Source organism: Leishmania major, chromosome 36, assembly GCF_000002725.2.
Source record: "Leishmania major strain Friedlin complete genome, chromosome 36".
NCBI classification, from domain to species: Eukaryota; Euglenozoa; class Kinetoplastea; order Trypanosomatida; family Trypanosomatidae; genus Leishmania; species Leishmania major.
This window is the reverse complement of record NC_007287.2, coordinates 2,546,892-2,567,474: the sequence shown is the minus strand read 5'-3', so window position 1 is coordinate 2,567,474 and position 20,583 is coordinate 2,546,892. Positions and strand designations below refer to the sequence as shown.

The 20,583-nt window shown below is 57.7% G+C and overlaps 6 protein-coding genes across 6 annotated transcripts; all 6 read left to right on the top strand.

Moving 5' to 3' along the window:
* Nucleotides 1-1,647: 1,647 nt before the first annotated feature.
* Nucleotides 1,648-2,241, top strand: LMJF_36_6640 (conserved hypothetical protein; the record flags this gene model as incomplete). Its single annotated transcript, XM_001687205.1, has 1 exon — nucleotides 1,648-2,241. The coding sequence occupies one exon, from the start codon at nucleotides 1,648-1,650 to the stop codon at nucleotides 2,239-2,241; it is 594 nt and encodes a 197-aa protein (XP_001687257.1).
* Nucleotides 2,242-4,017: 1,776 nt separating this feature from the next.
* Nucleotides 4,018-4,581, top strand: LMJF_36_6630 (conserved hypothetical protein; the record flags this gene model as incomplete). Its single annotated transcript, XM_001687204.1, has 1 exon — nucleotides 4,018-4,581. The coding sequence occupies one exon, from the start codon at nucleotides 4,018-4,020 to the stop codon at nucleotides 4,579-4,581; it is 564 nt and encodes a 187-aa protein (XP_001687256.1).
* Nucleotides 4,582-5,486: 905 nt separating this feature from the next.
* LMJF_36_6620 (conserved hypothetical protein) lies at nucleotides 5,487-6,713 on the top strand (the record flags this gene model as incomplete). Its single annotated transcript, XM_001687203.1, has 1 exon — nucleotides 5,487-6,713. One exon carries the CDS (start codon nucleotides 5,487-5,489, stop codon nucleotides 6,711-6,713), a length of 1,227 nt encoding a protein of 408 aa, XP_001687255.1.
* Nucleotides 6,714-8,589: 1,876 nt separating this feature from the next.
* LMJF_36_6610 (conserved hypothetical protein) lies at nucleotides 8,590-9,699 on the top strand (the record flags this gene model as incomplete). The annotated part of the gene is made up of 1 exon (XM_001687202.1): nucleotides 8,590-9,699. One exon carries the CDS (start codon nucleotides 8,590-8,592, stop codon nucleotides 9,697-9,699), a length of 1,110 nt encoding a protein of 369 aa, XP_001687254.1.
* Nucleotides 9,700-12,800: 3,101 nt separating this feature from the next.
* On the top strand, nucleotides 12,801-15,056 carry LMJF_36_6600 (conserved hypothetical protein; the record flags this gene model as incomplete). The annotated part of the gene is made up of 1 exon (XM_001687201.1): nucleotides 12,801-15,056. One exon carries the CDS (start codon nucleotides 12,801-12,803, stop codon nucleotides 15,054-15,056), a length of 2,256 nt encoding a protein of 751 aa, XP_001687253.1.
* A 2,589-nt stretch (nucleotides 15,057-17,645) lies between these two features.
* Nucleotides 17,646-19,592, top strand: LMJF_36_6590 (conserved hypothetical protein; the record flags this gene model as incomplete). The annotated part of the gene is made up of 1 exon (XM_001687200.1): nucleotides 17,646-19,592. The coding sequence occupies one exon, from the start codon at nucleotides 17,646-17,648 to the stop codon at nucleotides 19,590-19,592; it is 1,947 nt and encodes a 648-aa protein (XP_001687252.1).
* Nucleotides 19,593-20,583: the final 991 nt, after the last annotated feature.

Below are 20,583 nucleotides of genomic sequence, written 5' to 3'. Positions count from 1 at the left end.
CTCGGGGGCGGCTTACGGGTGGCTTGGATGCAACACCCGCACAAATAAGCACACACCGTAGTGGAAGCGCATATTGTGCTGGCGATGGTCGTCGATTTCCGCGCCTCTTTCTTTCCCTCCCCTCTTTAGGTATTCACAGCAGTGGTGAGGTGCAAGCAGCAATGAATGTGCCCGGCTTCAACAAAGGGTCGAACGTGGCGGCGGCCTCACCTCGCATGGTAGCCATGGGTTCACGTAGGCGTGCGCTGCCGAGGAAGATGAACTATCTCCTCCCCATCACGCTCCTCTTTGCCGTCGGCGGCATCGCCTACACCTTCAAGTGGAACTCTCATCGGCAGAAGAACGGCGGCGGTGTCTGCGTGGACTGCGTGCGCCAGCGGGAGATGGCGGAGGAAGTGTACTTCAACAAGAAGCCTCCTGTGCAGAAGGGCTACCGCTTGTAACGAAAGAAGAACCCCGATAACGAGGCGCGTCTCACACCCGGTGCCACTGTTCGATCAACTGGTCGGTGCGCCGTCACGGTGGGCGAAGATGCTTTGGTGCCAAGGGAGGTTTGTTTTTTCTGCCTTTCTGCACTCGTGTGGCATGCTTTTGAGCGCACGCTCCCCTCTCGGATGCGCGTTGCACTCCTTCGCCTCATGCAATGCTTAACGTCGCCACGTGTGCAACATCTCCCACGCGAACACATTCCCCAGAGGGAGAAGGCCAAGGGCTTTTTCTGACTCGCTCGCGCGTACACCACCTCACGAACCTCTGAGGATGCCAGACACTGTATGCATTAAGACCTGTTGTACTGCGTCGTTGGTTGACGACCGGCTCCGCCGTTTTGGGACGACGTCGGATGGTAGACACAGTTGCGCGTACACGGAACACACAACACGCAGACACACCCCAAAACAAAAAAATGGTCCGATGCACTACTATGGAAGATTAGGCTGCTGTATAACTTTGAAAGCAAAGTCTCTCTCCTTGCGTGGCATCATCACCCTTTCTGCCCACACGTACGGATCCGCCTCTTCTGAGGATCCCCTCGGCTCTCGCCGCACCACGTGCAGCGTGTTCCAGTGGCACCACCTCTGCCACCACACTCCCGCCATCACTACTGCAGCCTCCACCCCATCACACACACACACACACATACACGCACCACTACCACCGCGCACTACACAGTGCCTCAGGTCGTTACTCCGTAAAGTAGCTTCTTGCGACTTGGAGCTCCACCACCTCACCCCGCCACCGACGTCACCTCTCTATACACACACACACACACACACACGCGCGCAACCAGACCGTGAGCCGCTCCGATTCTCCACGACACCCATCAGCAACTCTTAGGCGGCTTACACGGGTACTTGCTCGCTGCTCTTCCCCTCCACCCCATCTTCCCCCTACACGCACACCCGCCGTTTCGTGGGTCTCTGCTGTTTCTTTTTCTTTCTGGGGAGAGTTGCTTGTGCTATGCGCTTCCATGTTTTTTTTTTTGATTCCATAGACTACGTTGTGTGAAACCCCGGCTTTCTCTCTCTCGCTTGCCATCGCCGCCCCCTGTCGACATTTCTCGCTCCCTCCCCCTCTCTCAGGCCTGATCACGCCCCGCTTCCCTGGTTGAGCACCAACACGCACACGGCTGCGCCACCTGGTGTACTCATGGCGGACCTCCTATCGCAGCTGGAGCAAGACTTCATAGCGATACAGCAGGCAGACCCATCACTAGCCGATGGCTCGCGACTTGTGTATGATCGCGAGGTACCATGCGAACTACGCGCCATGCGAGGCGGGCAGTCTTCTGCCGGTTCTCTGGAGCCAATGAAGGTCAAGGTACTCACCACTGGCGAGGAGCGAAACCTGGCTAGTCTTCGTGTAGAGGTGACCACCGAGTCGGACATCTTCTTCCACTACACCTGCATCATCAACGACCAAGGATTTCTACGACTGCGCGAAGATCAGAACCTGGTGTGCGAATTCTCGGAGTTCCTGATGACGCTGCTGAAGATGTTCAACCGGTGCATCCGCGAGCCCGGTCGCTTCATCGCGGCGCTCCTCCTCGGCGACGATGGCACCGCCAACTTGGAGTTTGTGGAGAACTTAGAGTACAAACTAGTCAGCGTGCTGGTGCTGCCGTTTCGCGCCTCCCCGCCTGAGGTGGTCCGCGAGCAGGCGCAGTACCGCTACAGCGCCATCCGCGCACGACTCGATTTGGTCACGGAGCAGATCAAGCGTGCAAGCCCTGCTCGCCGCTGAAGAACAGCTGCAAAAGTTTACAGCGAGGCACTACAGGCAGCGCCGTCTGCTTGAGCTCCCTCGTTCATCAACTAATTTTTTATGTTGTCGTTTCCTTGTCTGTACCAAGTAGTGTTCATTCCTTCCTAGCGCGTTGGTGCCAGCGATCACCGTGTCCTCCGCCCCCCCCCCACTCCACCCCCACACACATAGATCATTCTGGATATTTGAGTTTTGTTGTTGTTACCCTTGTCGCTGCACGTCTTCGTATGCGGTTTGCCTTCATGTACCTCTAGATGGGCAAGTCTCTGTATGTTTCGGGTCACGTGTCTATGTCTGCGGGTGTCTTGTGCTGTTTTTTCGAGCGGTAGAGGAACGACGGCTAATCTCATCGCATACTTGCCTGCATCTTGGGGCGTCCATGATGTGGTGGGTGCATGTGTGTACGTGTGCGTGTGTGTGCCAATCATTTGGCCGTGGCGCTTGAATGCCGGCTCGCGCGGGTTTTCCTGATCGGGTATAGGGGGAATGTGTGTCGTTGATGGATTGCGCATTTGCTGTGAATGTGGTGTATGTGGAGGTGTCTTGTCTCCCTCCCTTCCTCCCTCCATCTTTCCCTTTCACTCTCTCGAGTTGCTCCGTTTCGTTTGTTTTTTCGTGCCTGCTCCCTCGATGCATCGCTTTCTCTCCGCCCCACCGGTACTTTCTCACTTTCTCCACATATACACACACACACACACACACACACATCAGCATACACACTTGCACTCGTCCACCCATGTCATTGTTAACATATGCAGGCTCCGCCGTAGCAGTGCGACTGTGGTAGTTCCTGCCTTGCTCTTTTCTTCTCTTGTGTGACAGCTGCCGACAGCGCAGCAAGTCAGCGTCTTTTGCCTGGCCGGTATCCTCCCCCCTTCTCTCCTTCGACCCCGTCGCCGTCTACTGTGTGTGTGTTTTCTCAACTACTAGTCACTGTTGGTTGCGTGTTGGCTTGGTATCTCTGTTGCCGCCGTGGCGTGCAGAGGAAGAGGTGGGTGGTGATATGTGGCTAGTGTGAATCGAGAGGGGTGGGTCTTCGTGGGTTGCCGTGTGTGTGTGTGTGGTGGAGGTGCAGTGCCTGTGCACCTCTTGCAGCAGCTGCACAGATGCCACCCCACCACATGCGTGCACACCGACGCACTCCTGTGCACTCCAAGCAAAACAAAGGAAAAAGCGAAAGGTACAAGTGCGCATGTGTGCACTTTTCTTCTTTGCGTCGGCCTCCTCGGGTTTGAGGGAGTGTTCTCCCGCCATGATCCGCTGGCACCCTCCACGGCGTGTATGTAGGACGCCATGCGTAGCGCTGGGCGCGGACCGCTGATGTCAGGGAACGCAAAGCAGTTGAAGAGACGCTGTGGTGATGCTGCTCCCTCTCGTACGGGTGTCACACAGCCTGCAGGAAAGCGGGGCTCTGGGACCAGGGGTTTAAACCCGCGAATTTGTGTCTGCATTGTAGGGGAGCACGTCCGCATACCTCTTCGATGATGCACGTCTCTTACAATCGCCCCCTTCTCTTCCTTTTTATTCGATCTCTTCATTTTCCTCCACCCTTGTCTCGAGAACACAGCGGCTGCGAAGTGTTGTGTGTGTGTGTGTGTGTGTGTCTTTCTTCTACGCTGCAGCCCGCATGTCCTTGTAGAAGAGGCACCACGGCTGCTTTTCTTCTGCGCTGCTCTTCCCACAGGTGGCGGGCACACATTTGCCGTGTTGTGCCCCTTGCCCACTCTTCTTAGCTGTGCGTCCTCTCGCTTCACCATGAGACGAGGCGCCGTGCTGCTTCTAAGGGTCGAGCGGCCACTAACCCCCGGCAGTCTGCTGCAGACTATCCGCAGCGATCCGGGGATGACAACCACTTACTACGCCAATCGCTACTTTGGCCAAGAGAATGTGATGCAGTTGAACCATCTCCTCTGGGGCGTCCTAAAACGCAATGGCAAGGTAGACATTGACCGCGCCGACGGCAAGGATGCTGCACCGCGCTGGTATCCGCTGTTTTCGAACCCGAAGCGGCATCAGGTGCGACCCCACAACCCAGATGAGGAGGACCTGTCATTTCTCCGGAATACCCCGCCGACGGCTCCAACGGCACCTGAAATGCCTGCCGACACTCCTGCGTCGGTTTCTCGCACGGACTCTTGTGAGCTAGAGAGCGCTATCGTAGAACTCGTGCAGGCGGTGCCGGGCAAGGACATTCACTACTACATAATGGAGCTACCTTTTCAGTACCGGCGTAGCGCCCCGAGGGCGTTCAAACGGCTGCGTGAAACGGGGCTGCTGATGCGCGAGGCCACCAAGTTAGGCACGTATGTGTGGCGGTAGAGGAGAGCACAGCAGGACTGAGAGGGAGGGGACCGCACTGGCGAAAAGATCGGTGACGGGGCGCTCGTACGGTGGCTTTTCACACTGCTCAAGCCACCCGCCCTACCTTGGTTTCCCTCTCTCCATCAGCGATCTCCTGCGCACCCAGTCTGTCTTCCTGCGCTGGCATGTCATCTCTACCGCTAGCACGACGCTACGCCGAAGTTGATGGTACAAGAATCCTGAAAACGTTTGTGCGTGCGCGTGGTTTGTTCTCTGCCTTTGTTGTTGTGTGTCGCAGTCAACGACTGAGCCGCCGGTGCAAGTGAACTGATGGCGTGGCTAGTGGAGCTCCTCTTCGTGTTGCCACTGCCGAAAAGTAAACTCCTCAGAATGAAAGAGATCAATGGCGAGAGAGCGGGTTGTTCCATGGCAAAGGGCCTTCATCACCTCTGGAAGCAGACATGCCGTTTCCCCCCTCCTTTTTTTCGTTCTGCAAAACCATGTGCTGCTTGCGGCGATAGTTGAGGGCGGGGTTAACATGGTGTAAACGCTCCCCTCTTTCTGGTTGTCTGCCACCGATCTCGCTTTCACTGGGCCTCCTGCGCAGGGGGTGCGTGTTGTGTCAGAGACTGCCTCTTACCTTCTTGTCGTTTTCCCCCGTCGTTGTGGTTCTCCATCTCGTCTGTTCCCTTGAGTCCGAAATGCGAAAGCGGCCTCGTCGTGTCATCGTGGCTCAGCGCACATCGTCAGCTGGGCTTGCACGCGCACACCCCGGCATACACTGAGAAGTTCTCAGGACTACGCTGGCCCGCTTTTCTTCGTTTTCTCCGCGGCCTTTCGCACAGAAAAACACGCCTCTGCTCTCCTCTTCCTTGCGTGGTCGCCGAGTATGCGCTGCTTGCGTACATGGGTATACGCTAGCCATGGTATCGTTCGACAGCGTGCCTCCTGACACAGCGGCGATCGCCGCTGTGTCAGCGTCGGTCTTTCGCTACGTGCAGACTGTGGCTCCGTCAGCGCTGCACGTCTTCGCTTGTGTTGTGTACGTAATTATTATGATCTGCGCCAGCCACGTTCATCCGCGCGTCGTTAACACGACGCTAGCGGTTGTGATGCTCTGCGTGCTGATGGCCAGCGCGCTTAGACGAATCGCTCCCTTTGTGTTCATCAAAGTCGGCCATTATCGCTACGAGCGCGTCTCCACGACTGTTACGCGGTTGCTTCCCAACACGTACCAGTCATGGCTTGCGGTGCAAACGTTGGTCGTTGTCGCAGTCGGGCACCCGCTGTGTCTCTACCTCTTCACGCACTACACGGCGAAGGGGAACCTCTACGCCTTCGCAATGTTCGGCCTTCCCGGTACCTTGATCGGACCCTTGTTAGCCCTCTGCATCGGCATTTTGATTTGCGCGGGGCTGTTGGGGGTCCTCGTGGGAGTGGTTTTCCTACCTGCTAAGGGCTACAACCCTTTTCACGTGCGCACGCCAGGGGACCGTGTGCGGACATGGATTCGCCTAAGCTCCTGGTTTCCTCTAACGCTACTACTGATAGTGCTCTTCTGCGTCAGCCGCCTCCTGCCCTGTGACGGAACGCATGCGAGCGACACTGCCATCTCTCCTCCGTACACGTGCGGCAGCGGTGCCCAATGGCTCGCCGGCATCTTTGCTTGGGTCTTGATCGCCGTGTCGTTTGTCAGCCTTGACGTCGGCATCGGCTTTCTTCGGCTGCTAGGGGGTAAGGACGTGCCGTACTACGCGCTGGAGCCTCGCCTTGACGGCCTCTTCTGCGAGCTGCTGGTGTGGGCGCTTAAGGTGACGGCGGTGGCGACGGTGCTGTTGGCATCGGTGGCTTTCTACATCCTTACCGCGGCTTTGTTCCTCGGGCTCTTTGTCTTCGCGTTGCGCAGACACACCGCCACCTCTGAGGCGCTGGAGGAAATCATCCGATGGGCCATGGCAGCGGTGGTGGTGACGTGCGTTATGTCGTGCTTCATGTCCATCGGCTCCATCCCGGCCTTGGTGCAAGGGCTTCTCATCTTGCTAGCCTGGTTGATCTCCGTAGGATGTGCCGTCGCACTCTACCATCGCCGGTTTGGTTGGGAGCTCTTCGGCAGCGGCAGCGGCATCACGGCAGACCTTATCGTTGTGTAGCGGTTTCGCCGTGGCTGTTTTCCCGTTCATATGTGTACCCCTGCCACCTCATCAGCGCCCAAGGCGGCTAAGGTGAAACAAGCGAGACAAGGAATTCATGCTGCTACAACGAAGCAGCACGCGTGCATAGGCTTGCGCCGTCTTCTTACCGCGAAATGTAGAGAACAGGTAATGGAGGAGGAGGGGGGCAGGCCGGCACCGCCGTCGTCCTCGGGCGCCGGCAGCGCCATGCGGTGCACAGGACGAGCGCGAAGCGATTTCGTTCTCTGCCCCTCCCATAGATGCCACTCCTTCCGTGCTGCGTGGGTGCGCCTCTGCGGTGTCGCGCGCCTCTACACAGCACTGCCCGTCCCTTCTTCAGCCTCTGGTTTTGCTGCATTTTCTCCTTGCGATCACCACTGCCATTCCGCCCCGCCCACCCACACCCTATCCTGTCATCAGTAGATCAGCCGGCGGGTGTGCGCGTCCACTCGAGCGTCTACGACGTCAGCACTGTGGGGTATATATACATAATTTTTTTTTTTTACTTTTCCCTCGGCCGGGTCCCTCGAAGCGCATGCTTTGCCTTCTTACCTTCCAGCGTTGAAGCAATCCTAGCATCTCCACTGTTTGTCGCGGTCCTACTCATCACAGCCCTGAGGACCCTATCAACGCCACAGAGGCTCAGACCCGCACATAGATAAACATTTTCTTTCGTGTGGTCCTGTCGCACCGAAAGCGAAAAACAAGGAGGGGGCGGGAAAGAGTTAATGACGCAACTGACGAGCACTCCTCCATTCCTTCGCCTGCTCTAGTCCACCGCGGCTCACGAAGTCTTCTGGCGGCGGTTGCACCAAAGTCCCGCGGGCTCGACCGCTCCTCCGCTGTCGCACCACTCGTCATCACGCGTCTTTCGTATAATGTGTGAGGCAAGCTGAACATATCTGCTACCATACCTCCCCCTCGCCCCTCCTCGATTCCGACGGGCGCTCTTGCGCGAGAGCAGCGAGGTCGCAGGAGTGCGCAACGGAGCAGCAGGAGCGGTGGTGTTTCGGAAAGGCCCTTCGCACAGAAGAAAACGGAGCGAAGGAAAGAGAATCCCTTACACGCGTGCACATACACGCGAAACGGGGAGACGCGCTTCTCTCCTTCGTTTGCCTCACTACTGCCTCGATAATTCTGCATATATATATATTGTTGCCGTTGTTGTCGTTGGTCCGACGGAAAAAAAACGTTTTAGACGTTGGAATCCACGTTGTGCCCCTGACATTGTGCGTGTTGCGCTCTTCTCATCCCCCCCCCTCCCCTCCCCTCCCCTCTTCTCCCTCCGCCGCCCGACCTCCTCGTCTTGTTTGGCCACGCCTTTCGCCACGGTCACTTTTCTTACGTGTTTGTGTGTGTGGTTTGCCTCATCTCTTCCATCACGCCGACACGTTGTTGCTGCGTTTCTCGCAGCGTATCTCGCTTTACTGTGTGATTCAACTGTGTAGCGACACCGACACACGCACAAACGAAAATCTCTTCTCGTGTACGTGTGAAAGCGAAACGAGGCGACGGCATCGCGTCACCCGGTGCGCCTTCATCGTTTTCTTGAGCGGTGTCTGTTGCGTTGCAGCGCCTCTGTCTCTCCCACGCTTTCACTAGACCTGTTTTCTCATCTCCTAACCATACGCGTCTTTGTTGCCACGTTCAGTGAAGTGAAGCGTCGCCACGTGAGTGAGTCTGAAGAAGGGCGAGACATCCGTGCAACACAGTTGTTGTTTGTTATTCCGTTCTTCTTTCCTTTCTTGGGCACGCGCTGCTACTAACGAGTGCGCATCGACTTCTCCCCTTAATTCTCGCTTCTTTTACTCTACGCCCTCCCCCCTCCTCATCACTCGCTCGCCCTCCACACTAGATGACTTCGTCAAACGAGGATGCGTCAGATTCCACCCCGCAGCCCTCGCCGAGGGATATCCTGCTTGAGATGAGCACAGTTCCTCGCCTGCACAACACGCTTGAGTTGCCACCGCCACCCATCACCTCTGCGGTGACGCGCTCCTGGTCGGATGTCGACCCACTGAAGCTGATGATGACGTTCGGTGTCACCTCCTTCTCCTATAGCTTTCTCGGGCAGCCGATCTTCCTTGTCATTGCGCGGCAGCAGTGCTGCACGACTCGTGTGTCGGCAGCCAAGGTGCTGCGGGAGGTGCGGCAGTCTCACGGCTTCCGAGGGCTCTACCGCGGCGCAGGAGCGGCCATTTCAGGCACCGTGCTAAGTGAGCTTGTGTACTACTTCCTCGTCGAGTACTGGAAGGAGAAGCTGCCGTTGCAGGAGCGGGAGTGGCGCAGCTTCGGCGCAGGTCTACTGGCCGACGTGGGATCGACTCCCGTCTTCAACCCCTTCGCGGTGGTCTCGCAGGTGCAGATGGTGGCTGGCAGCTCCTACTCTAGTGAGCACAACTACATGTCTGCCGCTCGCACCACCGTGACGCTGGTGCGCGAGCAAGGGATCAGCTGCCTGTTTCGCGGGACGCTGCTGACGTTGGTGGTGGCCCCCCTCACTGGGGCGTGGTGGTTTGTGTACGAGTACTTTAAGCGCCTCGTCTACGGCGCAGCCCCGGCGATTGGCGCGCGGCTTTCTGCCGTGGTGCCCCAGTCTGTACAGCTCTATTTGCCGCTCTGCTGCACCTCTGCGACCGACAACGTACTCGTGAACGCTGGAGTTGGCGCCGCGGCGAGTATGGTCATCGGTCTTATCATGAACCCCTTCTACGTGCTGCGGTTGCGCTTGCAGGTGGGTAAGCGCATCGAAGGGGTGCGCTTCCCGCTGCTGCACATTGTAAGGGATGTGCTCAAGAACGAGGGAGTGCGTGCGCTGTGGAAGGGGTTAGGCGGAAATCTGCTGGTTGGCGTCGTCGGCGGATGCTCCTTCGGTTTCACCTACGAGGGCGCAAAGCAGTTCTCCGACATCACCCAGGGAGCCGGCAGTGAGGCCGCCGCTGCTGCCCAGAGGCGAAGCCCGTGAGCTGCAGATGCACGCCCTCCCACCCACATAGTTGTGTGGCTGCAGTGGCTGGCGAACGTGAGCCCACACGACAGCGGCAGCCCGGCAGGATAGGCGTCGAGTGATAACGGCATTGGTGAGATGCGACCTCGAGAGCGCGCGCTTGGCTGTTCGCAGCGGCAGCGCAGAGGTGGTGTTGATGGCGTATGTGTATGTGCGTAGCTCTTGTTCGCTTCGCGGGTAACCAGCGAACTAATGAATGCATCTCGGCTTCACTGCGGGCGGTGCGAGAAACACAGGCAACACACAGACAGACAGAGGGTTGGGGTGGGTGATGCGCAGGGATTGCGTGGATGCCCGCACGCTCCTGCTCTGCCTGTCACACTCGCTCCGCCCTCTTCATTCTGAGGGAGAACGAAGAAGACGCCAAACGGCATAATGGAAAGAACAAAAGAGAAGCGCGACAGCGCCCGCCTCCCCCCCCCCCCCAAAGATTGCAACTGCACAGTGGCCCAGTGTACGCTGCGGGGAACCTGCACGCCTTGTGTGAGAGAGCTGGCCGCTGGCTTGGTGGAGAACGGAGGCGGCAGAGAATGCTTCTTCATATCTCTCACCTGCTTGTTTTCCTTTTCTTGCACAGAGCCCGAGTGCGACGGCCGTGGCGAAGGGAAGGATCTCCAACGTCCAACGGCCTCTCCTATCTCAGGCTCTCGCAGCCCCTTCGTGTCCACACTGTGCAGCGGCGCACACCCGTTGTGTTCGCTGCAGCTGCTTCGACGGATGCCGGCGCTGAACATGCGCCCTTCCCTCACGCACCCCTCCAACCCTTTTGGTTCTCCTCCCTTTTTTCTTGCTGCTCTTGTTGCGCCTTGGCACACGGCACCACGCGCTCTCGACGTGCACAGGAGTCGTATCAAGTAATCTCGGCTGTGTGTAGTTTCTGCTTTCTTTGGCATCCACGGTGAGTCTTACCGCCCTTCTCGTTGGCCTTGTGATAATAGCCTGTTCTTCCGTGCTGGTACATCTGCGCTGTCGTAGGCCTTTGTGTTGGAGAAACCCACTGAAGACCCAGGCACACCGACGTATACGTACCGGACAGGCCAGCTGACCCTCAGAGAAGTAAGTGAGAGCGCCGCTGCCCCCACCCACCCCACCCATCCCCTTCCCATGACCTCAGACCACATCAGCGACAAGAGATACCCATAAAACAAGAAACGCTCCACCCACACCATACACGCATAATAAGTCAAAAAAGCAAATTGATAGATACCCCCCGCCCCGCCCCATTTTTTCTTGTGCTCCTCTCCCCTTTCATTTTTTGCTGTTCTCGCTCGCTGTGCTGCCGCCCCACTTTGCACCCATCATCCGCCGCACCAACCTTCAAAGGCACACGTGCAGGGCGCTGACACGCCTCTCTGCTGCGCTGCCCGTTTCTCTTGTTGCGTTCAACTGTGTTTCTCGCCGGACCGTTTATGCTTTGCGTTTTTTGCCGTTTTTGCCTGGCTTGTGTCTCTCCTCCATCAGCCGCTGTCGACGACACACACGTGCGCGTACAAGTCGCACCTACGTCATACAGGGCAAGGCGAACTGAACGGGCCGAAGCACGCGCGCACGCACGCACGACGCGGCCACAAAAAAAGAAGCAGGAACAGAAGAAGGTAGACAACGACTGCCATCGATACGCACGCACGCACTCCCCGCACAGATATCAAGCAAGAGCGTTCATCTGTCTCCTGTGTCTGTGTCCTTGCCTCTTTACCGAATCGTGTGTGTCGGTGAGCCGCTGATTTCTCTCTCCGACGACGCCCGCCTTCCCCAAAATCCGTCTTCGCCTGCTCTTCATATAGACCTGTTATCGGCACACGCAACGCGGCTTTGAGCTCACACGCCACCGATCGAAGAGAGAGCACACGCGCGCATAACGAGAGACTAGCCAAAATAGACACCATACGCGCACATCATACATATCAGAGGAAACCCGAAGACGAACACGAAACAACACACACGCGTTGCACCTCCTTCGCGCAAGCATACACACCTGCGTGCAACGCCCACGGTCACAGCAGGGCGAGAATATCCACCACAGGACTGCTGGAGGAAGGAAAAGACGTAGGCAACGTTGTCGTCACCTCCCTCTTGTATTCAGCCTCCCGCTCTCCCTTGTGTGTCCGAGGCGGTGTAGTGCTCGTCTGCGCGTGCCCACGCCCGCGAGTGTGTGTCTCTTCCTCTCTTCGCGTCGTTTTGCTGTTTACCGCAGAAGGAGCGACGAGACCGTCGGAGAGAAGTCCCCCCTCCCCCCTCCCCCCTTCCCTCTCTCACACACAAGAGAAGACAATTTTTTTTTTTGCCCTCTTTCTTCCGCTCTTTTTTTTCGGCTCCCTCGTAAAGCAAAAAATTGATACGCATAGAAGATACACCCACCCACCCACCCACCCCACACACACGCACACAAGCTTCCCACACACATCGTCGTTGCTGAATTAGGCACCTGTGCAGGCGTCTTGCGCCTCTCGTCTCTACGTGTATTTTTTTTGTGTTTTTTGTTCTTGTTTCAGTGTGAGTGCCGCTACCTTCTCTCTTTCCGCCTGCCGTTGTGCCCCCTCCCCTTCCCCAACCCCTCCCCCCCCAAACGCCGGTCCACATTATTTTATTCTGGTTTTCTTTTTTTCGGTTTGTGTCTGTGTGTTCTTGTACACACGCGCGCTCACACACACACACACACACACGCATCCATACAAAAACAAACACACAAAGCTAATTTTTGCACAGCAGCCTTGTCCTCTCCTCTCGCGCTCACCTTCCCCGTTCCTTGTCTATACACTCACACACCCAAGACCGGCAGAGCGGCAGCCATCTTATCCCTGACCCTTTCACGCTCTCGTCGTCGGAAGCTCTCTGCCGTGTCGTGGATCATCTTTTTTGTCCTTATTCGGTGCTGCGTGAGTGCTCCCCGCCTTTGACGTACCATAGAAGCCGACGACGTTGTACGCGTTTCCGTATCGGCGTGTCACTGCGTGCACTTGTTGTGCCCGTTGCTTTTTGTTTGTTTTCTGTTTCTCTCCCTCTCACACTCGGTTTCTGCAGCCTTCACCCTGCGTCCCCAACGTACCCCATCAGCAAAAATGGCGTACCGTCACGGATCGCACCCTTGCCATGGCTTTGACGAGCTCGCTGCCGCCCCAGCGGGGCGGCAGTGCTCCGTGTGCAAGGCGCTCTCAGACGGCTCGGATGTGCGCTGGTTTGGCTGCGTGGGGTCTCCCTGTGAGTTCCTGCTGTGTGAGAAGTGCTTTTCGGTGCAGGAAGAGCTTCTGGCGCAGCCGCAGGTGGTAATCCGCAACCCCATGCTCGACTACGACGACGGCAGGGCGGCAGTGCACACTCGACCTCGCGAAAAGAGCTACCGTCTCTCGCCACTCTATGCGGGACGACTACTGCGAGTGGTGAGCACTGCCGTTGACGCGTCCGACCCTTCGAGGGAGTACTACCGTATTGCGTCCGGTGGCTGGATCAATCGGTCGCACGTTGTTTGTGTGCACCCCCACCCCAGCCCTAGCATGCAGCTGCTTTCCGAGGTGCACCTCAACAACCGCAAACTCGGTGGTGATATTGCGAGTGGTGCGGTGAGCATTAATGTGCTGTACGACTTGCTGCAAGAGTGCATGCAGACGATTGACGAGAACGAGGCCTACGGTATTGTGATGAGCGCGCTCGTCATGTACCCGCTCTTGTCTACGCTGGAAATTCATTGCTGCCACTTTCGCACCGCGCCGGATCCGCTACCGCTGGTAGAGTACGTTCACTTTGTGCTGCACTTTGTGCTCACGAAGTTGGTAGAGCGCATGGACGCGGAGGAGGCTCAATTTGTCTTCAAACTCGTGGATGGCGCGATGGCGTTCCTCTTCGGCGACGTGCTCGCTCGATGCCTCTGCGCCGCCTACCACCTCGCCTGCACCTGGAAGGTGCGGCTGCCGTCCTCCTTTGCATACCTCGTCTCCCGCGCGCTCGCTGCCATGGACCGCCTCCTGCGCTTGCTCCCGGAGGAGGCTTCGGAGCAGCCACCCGTTCTCTGCGCACCTGCTGTGACCGTGATTCATCACAGCAAGAGCGTTGAGCGGCAGCGACTCGGCCGTCTCTTCCTCACCATGGCGGACATGGGTAGCTGCTTGCTGCAACACTGCATCCGCGAGACTCGCTTAGACCTCGATGTGCTGCAGCCCATCCGCGATCAGCTGTGCGGTGACCACAAGCACCACCTGTCCAAAGTGTTCTGTGAGGCGCTGACTACTATGGCAGAGGTGGATCTGCTGCGCGTGCAGCGCACCTATCTCCACCTCGACGCCCTCGAGGTATTGGGCGGCCTGGCCGCCAACACGTGCCTGGCCGAGTCCCAGATAGCTGTTTTCCGCGTCGTGCAGTACCTAGCCAAACAATGTCCGCACAACATCGCGATGCTCAGCGCCGTTCTCTTAGATAAGCTGCTCAAGATGCTCTCTGAAACGCAGAGCCCTGCCGTTTATGTGGAGGCGATGGCGTGTTTTTATGAAATGGCCTTCAACGACCCCCGAATGCGCGGCGCCGAGGCTGGCGCGAGTGAGACGCCCCAGCCCCAACCACACACCTGCACGGCACAAGCCGGCACCACCGGCGACGCACCACAGAAGAAGACCAGCACTCCCTACCAGTTGCTGTGTATGTACCGCCTGACCTTCAGCGGTGTCTTGGTGCCGCTGTGCTCGTACTGCTCTGCGCATCACCCGCCCAGCGGTGGGGACCTCGTGGAGCGCCCGCAGTACGCGTACTTCCGGTGTGACTGCCACCACTGCGCCACCGAGGCCACGCGCAGCGCTGCTCGAGTACCGCCGTTGCCGATAATCCCGCAGACGACCGCACTGAGCATACTGCAGGAGCATCTGCCGAGGAAGGTGCTTGCCCTCTCCACCTATCTGCAGATACCGCAGGCTTTGAACGCGCTTGGTCGACTTCTCCTCCGCGTACCACAGCAGGACGAGGTGCTGGTGCGGATGATCGAGGAGCTCGTGCGCTACCCCTCTCTTGAGTCCGTGCCCTACGCTGCTCTTGTGGTGAAGGCGAATATGCACCTGCCCGCAGTGGAGCAGTGCTTGGCTCGGTTCGCCAACACGGAGCTCAGTCGGTACGTCCACGGCGTCTTCGAAGTGGCGACCCCGGCCAAGAACTACGTAGACGAGACGCCGGCGAAGAGCCATCAGCGCAGTGAGCTCGGCCTCTCCGCCTCGCCCTACACGAACTCCACTGTGCAGAGCGGGTCGATGTACGATATGCGCGGCGGCTTCTCCTGCTCGTGTGACGGCGCCCGTGGGGTCCAGCTCTTCGGTGCTGGCGCTTCCGTAGAGGAGTAGTGCATGCCCACGGCTCTGTCGGGAGGAGGATGCGACGGCTTCCAGTGATGGCCGGACCCTGCTGCAGCAAGGACGCCAGCAGAGAACGCTGCAAAGGAGCGCTTGCTGTGGTTTTCCTTTTTTTTCTTCCTTCTTGTTTGTTTTTTGCCCTACCTTAGAAACCGTTTCAACCCCATCCCCCACCTGCCTCAGACGCCTCTGTGACGGCGGTGACGGAGGGGCTAGCGACGACGGTGGTGCCGATGTGATGTTTTCGCGTGCGGCTGCCACAGAGGGAACAGCGGGAGGGGGCAAGGAGAGAGAAGCGTCGTATCTCTCCCTCTTCCGCTTCGGCTGTGATTGCTTGGCGTTGCCAGTGACGGTGCTCCCGCATGAAAGCGAGGCTGTTCGGCTCTCTTGTTGGGGGCTTTAGCGGCGGTTTCTGTTGCTTGGGCTTTAGTTGGTTTCAGGTTCTTGTCGACCGGCTTTCGCTGTGCGTGCAGAGCGTGAGGTATGAGAGGTGGCGCGGCAACGCCAAGGAGATGGTGCCGACGCCGAAACGTGTGTGTGTGTGTGTGTGTGTGTTTGCATGGAGAGAACGGACTGGGGCGCGCGCGATATGAAGCATCGCATGCGAGACATCCCCCAGTTGTGCGCGAAGAAGAGCTTGAGGAAGGGGCCAGGTGCACATTCGGGTGCTTGCTCTCGCAAGATATCGTGTGGCATACCATCTCTCCCCTTCTTCTATCAGGATTCACTCCCCTCTTTCCCGAACAGTGCGTCTGTGATTCACCTCCCATGCGGCTGACTTCTCTTGCAGTGGCGGGCACTGATGTTCGGACTTTGCGGCACGTTCCCCCTGCGTCTACCGTATTCCTTTCCCCTTCTCTGCCACTCAACGGCCTACGCCACACCCTCCGAAGCCCCCACGCACGCGTATGGGTGTACATGCGTGTGTGCTTTTATTTTTGCTTGATTGTGGCGCTGCTGGTGGTGTGCACGAGACGCACGAAAAAAAAAAGAGACAAGAGGGAGAGGCGACAGTCGGGTTCATTTATGTGTGGTGCGTGTGTGCTCGCGCGTGCGCGGGGATCGGATCCTGCAGGAAGGCACACAGAGGCCAGAATGCAGGACTTGACCTGCGTGTGTGTGCGTGTGAGAGAGGCGGAGAAAGAGAAGGAGGCACAGAAACGACAAGTTTCACCGCGGTGGGGCGTGACGTGAGGAGTCACCCGACGCGGATCCCTTTCCTTTTGTTTTCTGCCTTTGCCACAACATAGAGGTTCTTCCGTGGTGGTGATTCTTTCTTTTTTACGTGTGTGTATGTGTGTGTGTGTGTCCTTTTTGTGTTTTATCGGACGCATTTTAGATGGCATAAGCGAATGTCATCTCTTCCGTCATTGCCTGCGTGACGGCTGTGGACTTGGTTTGTTTGTCGGAGACGCCCTCGTCCCTCACCTTGTGTAGGCTTCCTATGGCGCAGTCGTCGTTCTGTCACAGGCACGCGCGTCTCCCTCACGCGATTGCACGAGTAGGAGAGCAGTGACGGCGAAATATCATAGATAAACAAACAAGTTGCTCAATGCTCTTCCCCCGCTTCGCCTTGCTCAACTCCCTCCCTCATCCCTCTTGTCGGGGTGATGATGGCAGTCTGTGTGTGGGTTTGTGTCTGTTTGCGTTTTGTTTTCGGTGCACGTGTGCGGGGCTGTATGGATATATGGTGTGTGTGTGTGTGTGTGTGTCTTGCGCCACCTCTCCCTTCCTCTCCTGGTGCACACGCCGCTCATCTTGATCCGTGTTCTGCGATGCATTTTTGGTGTGTGTCTGTGTGTGTATCCTCCTTCCTTTTCGTGCCGGTTCGTTGTATGTTTTCTTTTCATCGTTGTATCCTCCCTCCTTTTCGTCTTTGTCTGCCGTTGCCCGTGCGAATGTGTGCAACACATGAGCGCCGTACCCCAGATGCACATGCGCGCCTACAAACATATGCACTCATCTGACGGATGTACAAAGAGCAAGGGGACCACCTACCGTCTCTCTCTCTCTCTCTGACCATGTAGTCCTTCTCTTTTCGCACCCCCCCCGTCACAAGACGATGGGTGTGTGCAGCTCCTCACCCCTATCCAGCGTCAGAGGTAACCGAGCTCGTGCTGTCGTCGGCTTCTGCAGGGGCGTCGTCAGCTGATTGGCCAGTTGCAAAGAAGGCGACATCTGCAGCCACTGCATGCTTGCCTTTCTCCGGTTCACTCACTCTGCTCTCCCCCCTTTGTCCCTCCGTTACCTTTCTCTCTCCGGCGCCTACGACATCTCCACTCCTACGGATACTGTATCAAGCACATACGCACAGCCAGCCACACAGAACAGGTGTGGGGAGACGCACTTCTTCCCGTTTTTCTGTCTTGCGGCCTGTCGCATCGACAAAACGGCCGCTTTCACGCACTCTCACCCTCCCCCCCCCCCACTCCACCCTCCTACACACACACACATACACACACACACACACACACACACACTTTCCCTCCTCTGCAGTGTCACTCGGCACTCTGCTTCGCCTCTCCATAAATCATCGCTCTTTGCCCCCCCCCCTTCCTCCATTTCGGGGGTTTCACACCCATGGCCGACGCAACGCCGCAGCAGGAGGAGCGCATTGCTGCGCAGCGGACACGTATTCAAACCAAACTGCACGCGCGCGACGGCCCCAATGCGTCCAATGCTGGACTGCCCAACGCCGCGGTCTCGCGCTCGGAAGCCGAGAAGAAAGCGTTGGACACTCGCTATGAAATGTGGGCTTTGCGCCACGCAAACGTCGCCGCCGCCACCAACATCCGTGTTGCTGCCGAGGTGGCGGAGTCTCAGCGTCGTCAGCACGCACAGGATGTGCAGCAGCAACTGGGGCAGCTGCAAGAGAGCAGCGGCGCCGACGCGCAGCACGGCGCGCTGAACTTACATTTCGAGGCGCTCTACCGCCTTGGCGTCCCTCACGAACTCCACGCAGCGCTCGAGGAGCAGCGCAAGGAATGCGAGGCGCTCATTAGCGTGAAGGAGAAGCTCATCTCGGAACTGCGTGAGCAGCTGCACCAGCGAGAGGAGGAGTATGTTGGCCTGCTCCAGAAGAACAAAGAGGAGGCCAGCCGACTCGTCGACACAATGCGCGCCAGCACGGATGAATACCTGCAGCAGTACACAGCGAAGCTGCAGGACGTGGAAAAGACATACGAGGCAGAGCGCAGGGCATACTTAGATCGGTGTGCCGAGGAAGTGAAGGAGCTCGTCAAGACACGGCGTACAAAGGAGATGGAGTACCGCAAGCAGCGCGAGCAGAAGCTGGCACAGGCGCAGCAGAACCTTGACGATCGATACGAGTCGGGCTACGAGGATTTCAACGATGTGAAGCGCACACACCAGTCAGACGTGCACGCGTTGCGCGAGGAGCTAGAGAAGTCGAAGGCCGACTACCTTCTCAACGGCGAGCGCCTCACGTACAACTTGCAGGTGCTGCGGGAGCGAGTGAAGGAGAACCACATCGCACAGGCGCAGTACAAGAAGAAGATCGCGCGACTGCAGGACACGCTCGCGACGCTGCTTGCGCGCTACCAGGATGCGGAGAAGCGGTTTCAGCGCACGAACAACGATCTGACGAAGCAGCTGCACCGGTTGAACCAACAGTACACCGACACCCAAGGCAAGTTTGCGACGTTTGAGAAAAAGGATAAAACGAAGTACCTACAGCTGTGGAAGCTCCACCACGACAAGTGCCAAGCCCTTGCGCAGGAGTGCTTACAGGCGGATCGTGTCGTATATGAGGAGCTCCTGCAGATGCCGTGGCAGCCGCCGGCGCTCCATTACTGGCCTCGCGAGGAGATGGGGGTGGAGGCGAAGAAGGACGAGCTGGACGAGCGCCCTGAAGAGCCACGGGAGGTGGAGATGTCAGAGGCGGCGCAGATGCTGTTCAGCATCCTCAAGTCGCAGGCGCCATTTCTAGTGGACAGCAACGTGCGGGAGGCAATTCGGTCTGTCCAAGGCACGACGGAAGAGCAGGCAGATGTGGAGGGCATTCTGACAGCGTTGGGACTCAACCGTACAAGCGACGTGGAGAACATGTTGGAGTATTTTCTAGTGGAAAACGAGGATGAGACGGTCGCCCTCATCAACCCGCAGGAAGCACTCAAGGCGCTGCAGGCCTACCTTAGCCACCGCGCTGCGGTCGAGGAGAAGGCAATGGCGACGAGAGCTGAAACAGCAAAGAACAAAAACGCCAACGAGACGCGGACTGCCGAAAAGCGGCGTGCAGCAGAGAGGGAGTACTGGCGCAACATGGCCGAGACGGTGCCGAAGGACCACCTGCAGGTCTGGGAGGCACTGGAGGACGGCCTTAGCCAGTACCTCGCGCAGCTGCAGCAGCGAAAGCAGCTCATCAGCGACACCGACACGATGCGAGCACAGAACAAGGAGCTCAAAGACCTGATTCGTCAGTACATGAGCAGCTCCATCAATTATGAGCTCTACGCGCCACCCCGTCTTCTTGCGCACGGCATGTCCTATTCCTCACCGGAACCCTGAGGAGGGGCATTTCGTGGAACAGGCAGTGCGCATGGCTTAGGGTGTCTGTGTGTGTGGGCTACTGCGCTTGTCTGCAACGTTTGCGGTGCGCGGTGCTGCTGGTTGCTGTTCTTCTGCTCTTTTTATGCCATGATGATGTAGACTTGTTTGTGCGCTTGTGCACACGCACGGGGATTTGCGCGTGCGTGTTTTCCTTCTTGCCGTACCGCCCTCTCGGCTTTTCTTGCGCTACTTCTCCTTCCCTCTAGCCCCCTTTTCCATGTACACTCAAGCACCAAGACCCCCCCCCTTGTGAAGTGAACAAGAGAAGAGCCAGCACAGCTGAACGTATACACTCGCGCGTAATGGACCGAGAGCAGGTGCGTCGACTGCACGCACCAAACAGAGAGAGGCAGGCCTTGCTGTGCAGGCGCGCAGTGAACTGCCGCCCTTTCTTCTGAGGAGTAACAAGGCAGAGCCCCCAGTTCTCCCCCAACCTGTCTGAACTGAAGCGCGTGTTGCCATGGCCGAGCGTGGTGGACCTGCCTGACCGACAGATGCGCTGCTCTTACTACCCCCCCCTTCCTCCCCTTTCTCTCTCTATTTTTGTCGTTCGCTCATCCGCTTTTCCGTGTCTCTGAGTGACCCGATCGCTCCATTTCCCTCCGTCTCGTTTGTTCTGTCTCCTCCGCCTGCCTTAGCGACTGGAAAGCTGACAGCTTGTCCTTCTCTATTCCCTACAGGTATATATGTATACATATATATACATATATACCCCCACTCCCATCCCCCCCCCACACACACACTCACTCACGTGTACAGGCGTAGCAACTGCTTTTATAGGACGGGTGCGCCAATAGACACGTCATCGCACATCCGACTAGGTATCGATTCTTTTCTCTTCACACCCTTTTCCCGAATGCGCCAATCGGCTATCTTTTCTCAGCACACGCGAGGTATAAAAAAGTACTAGCAAGGGAAAACGTGCGTTTCGTTGGTGCCGTTGCTCCCC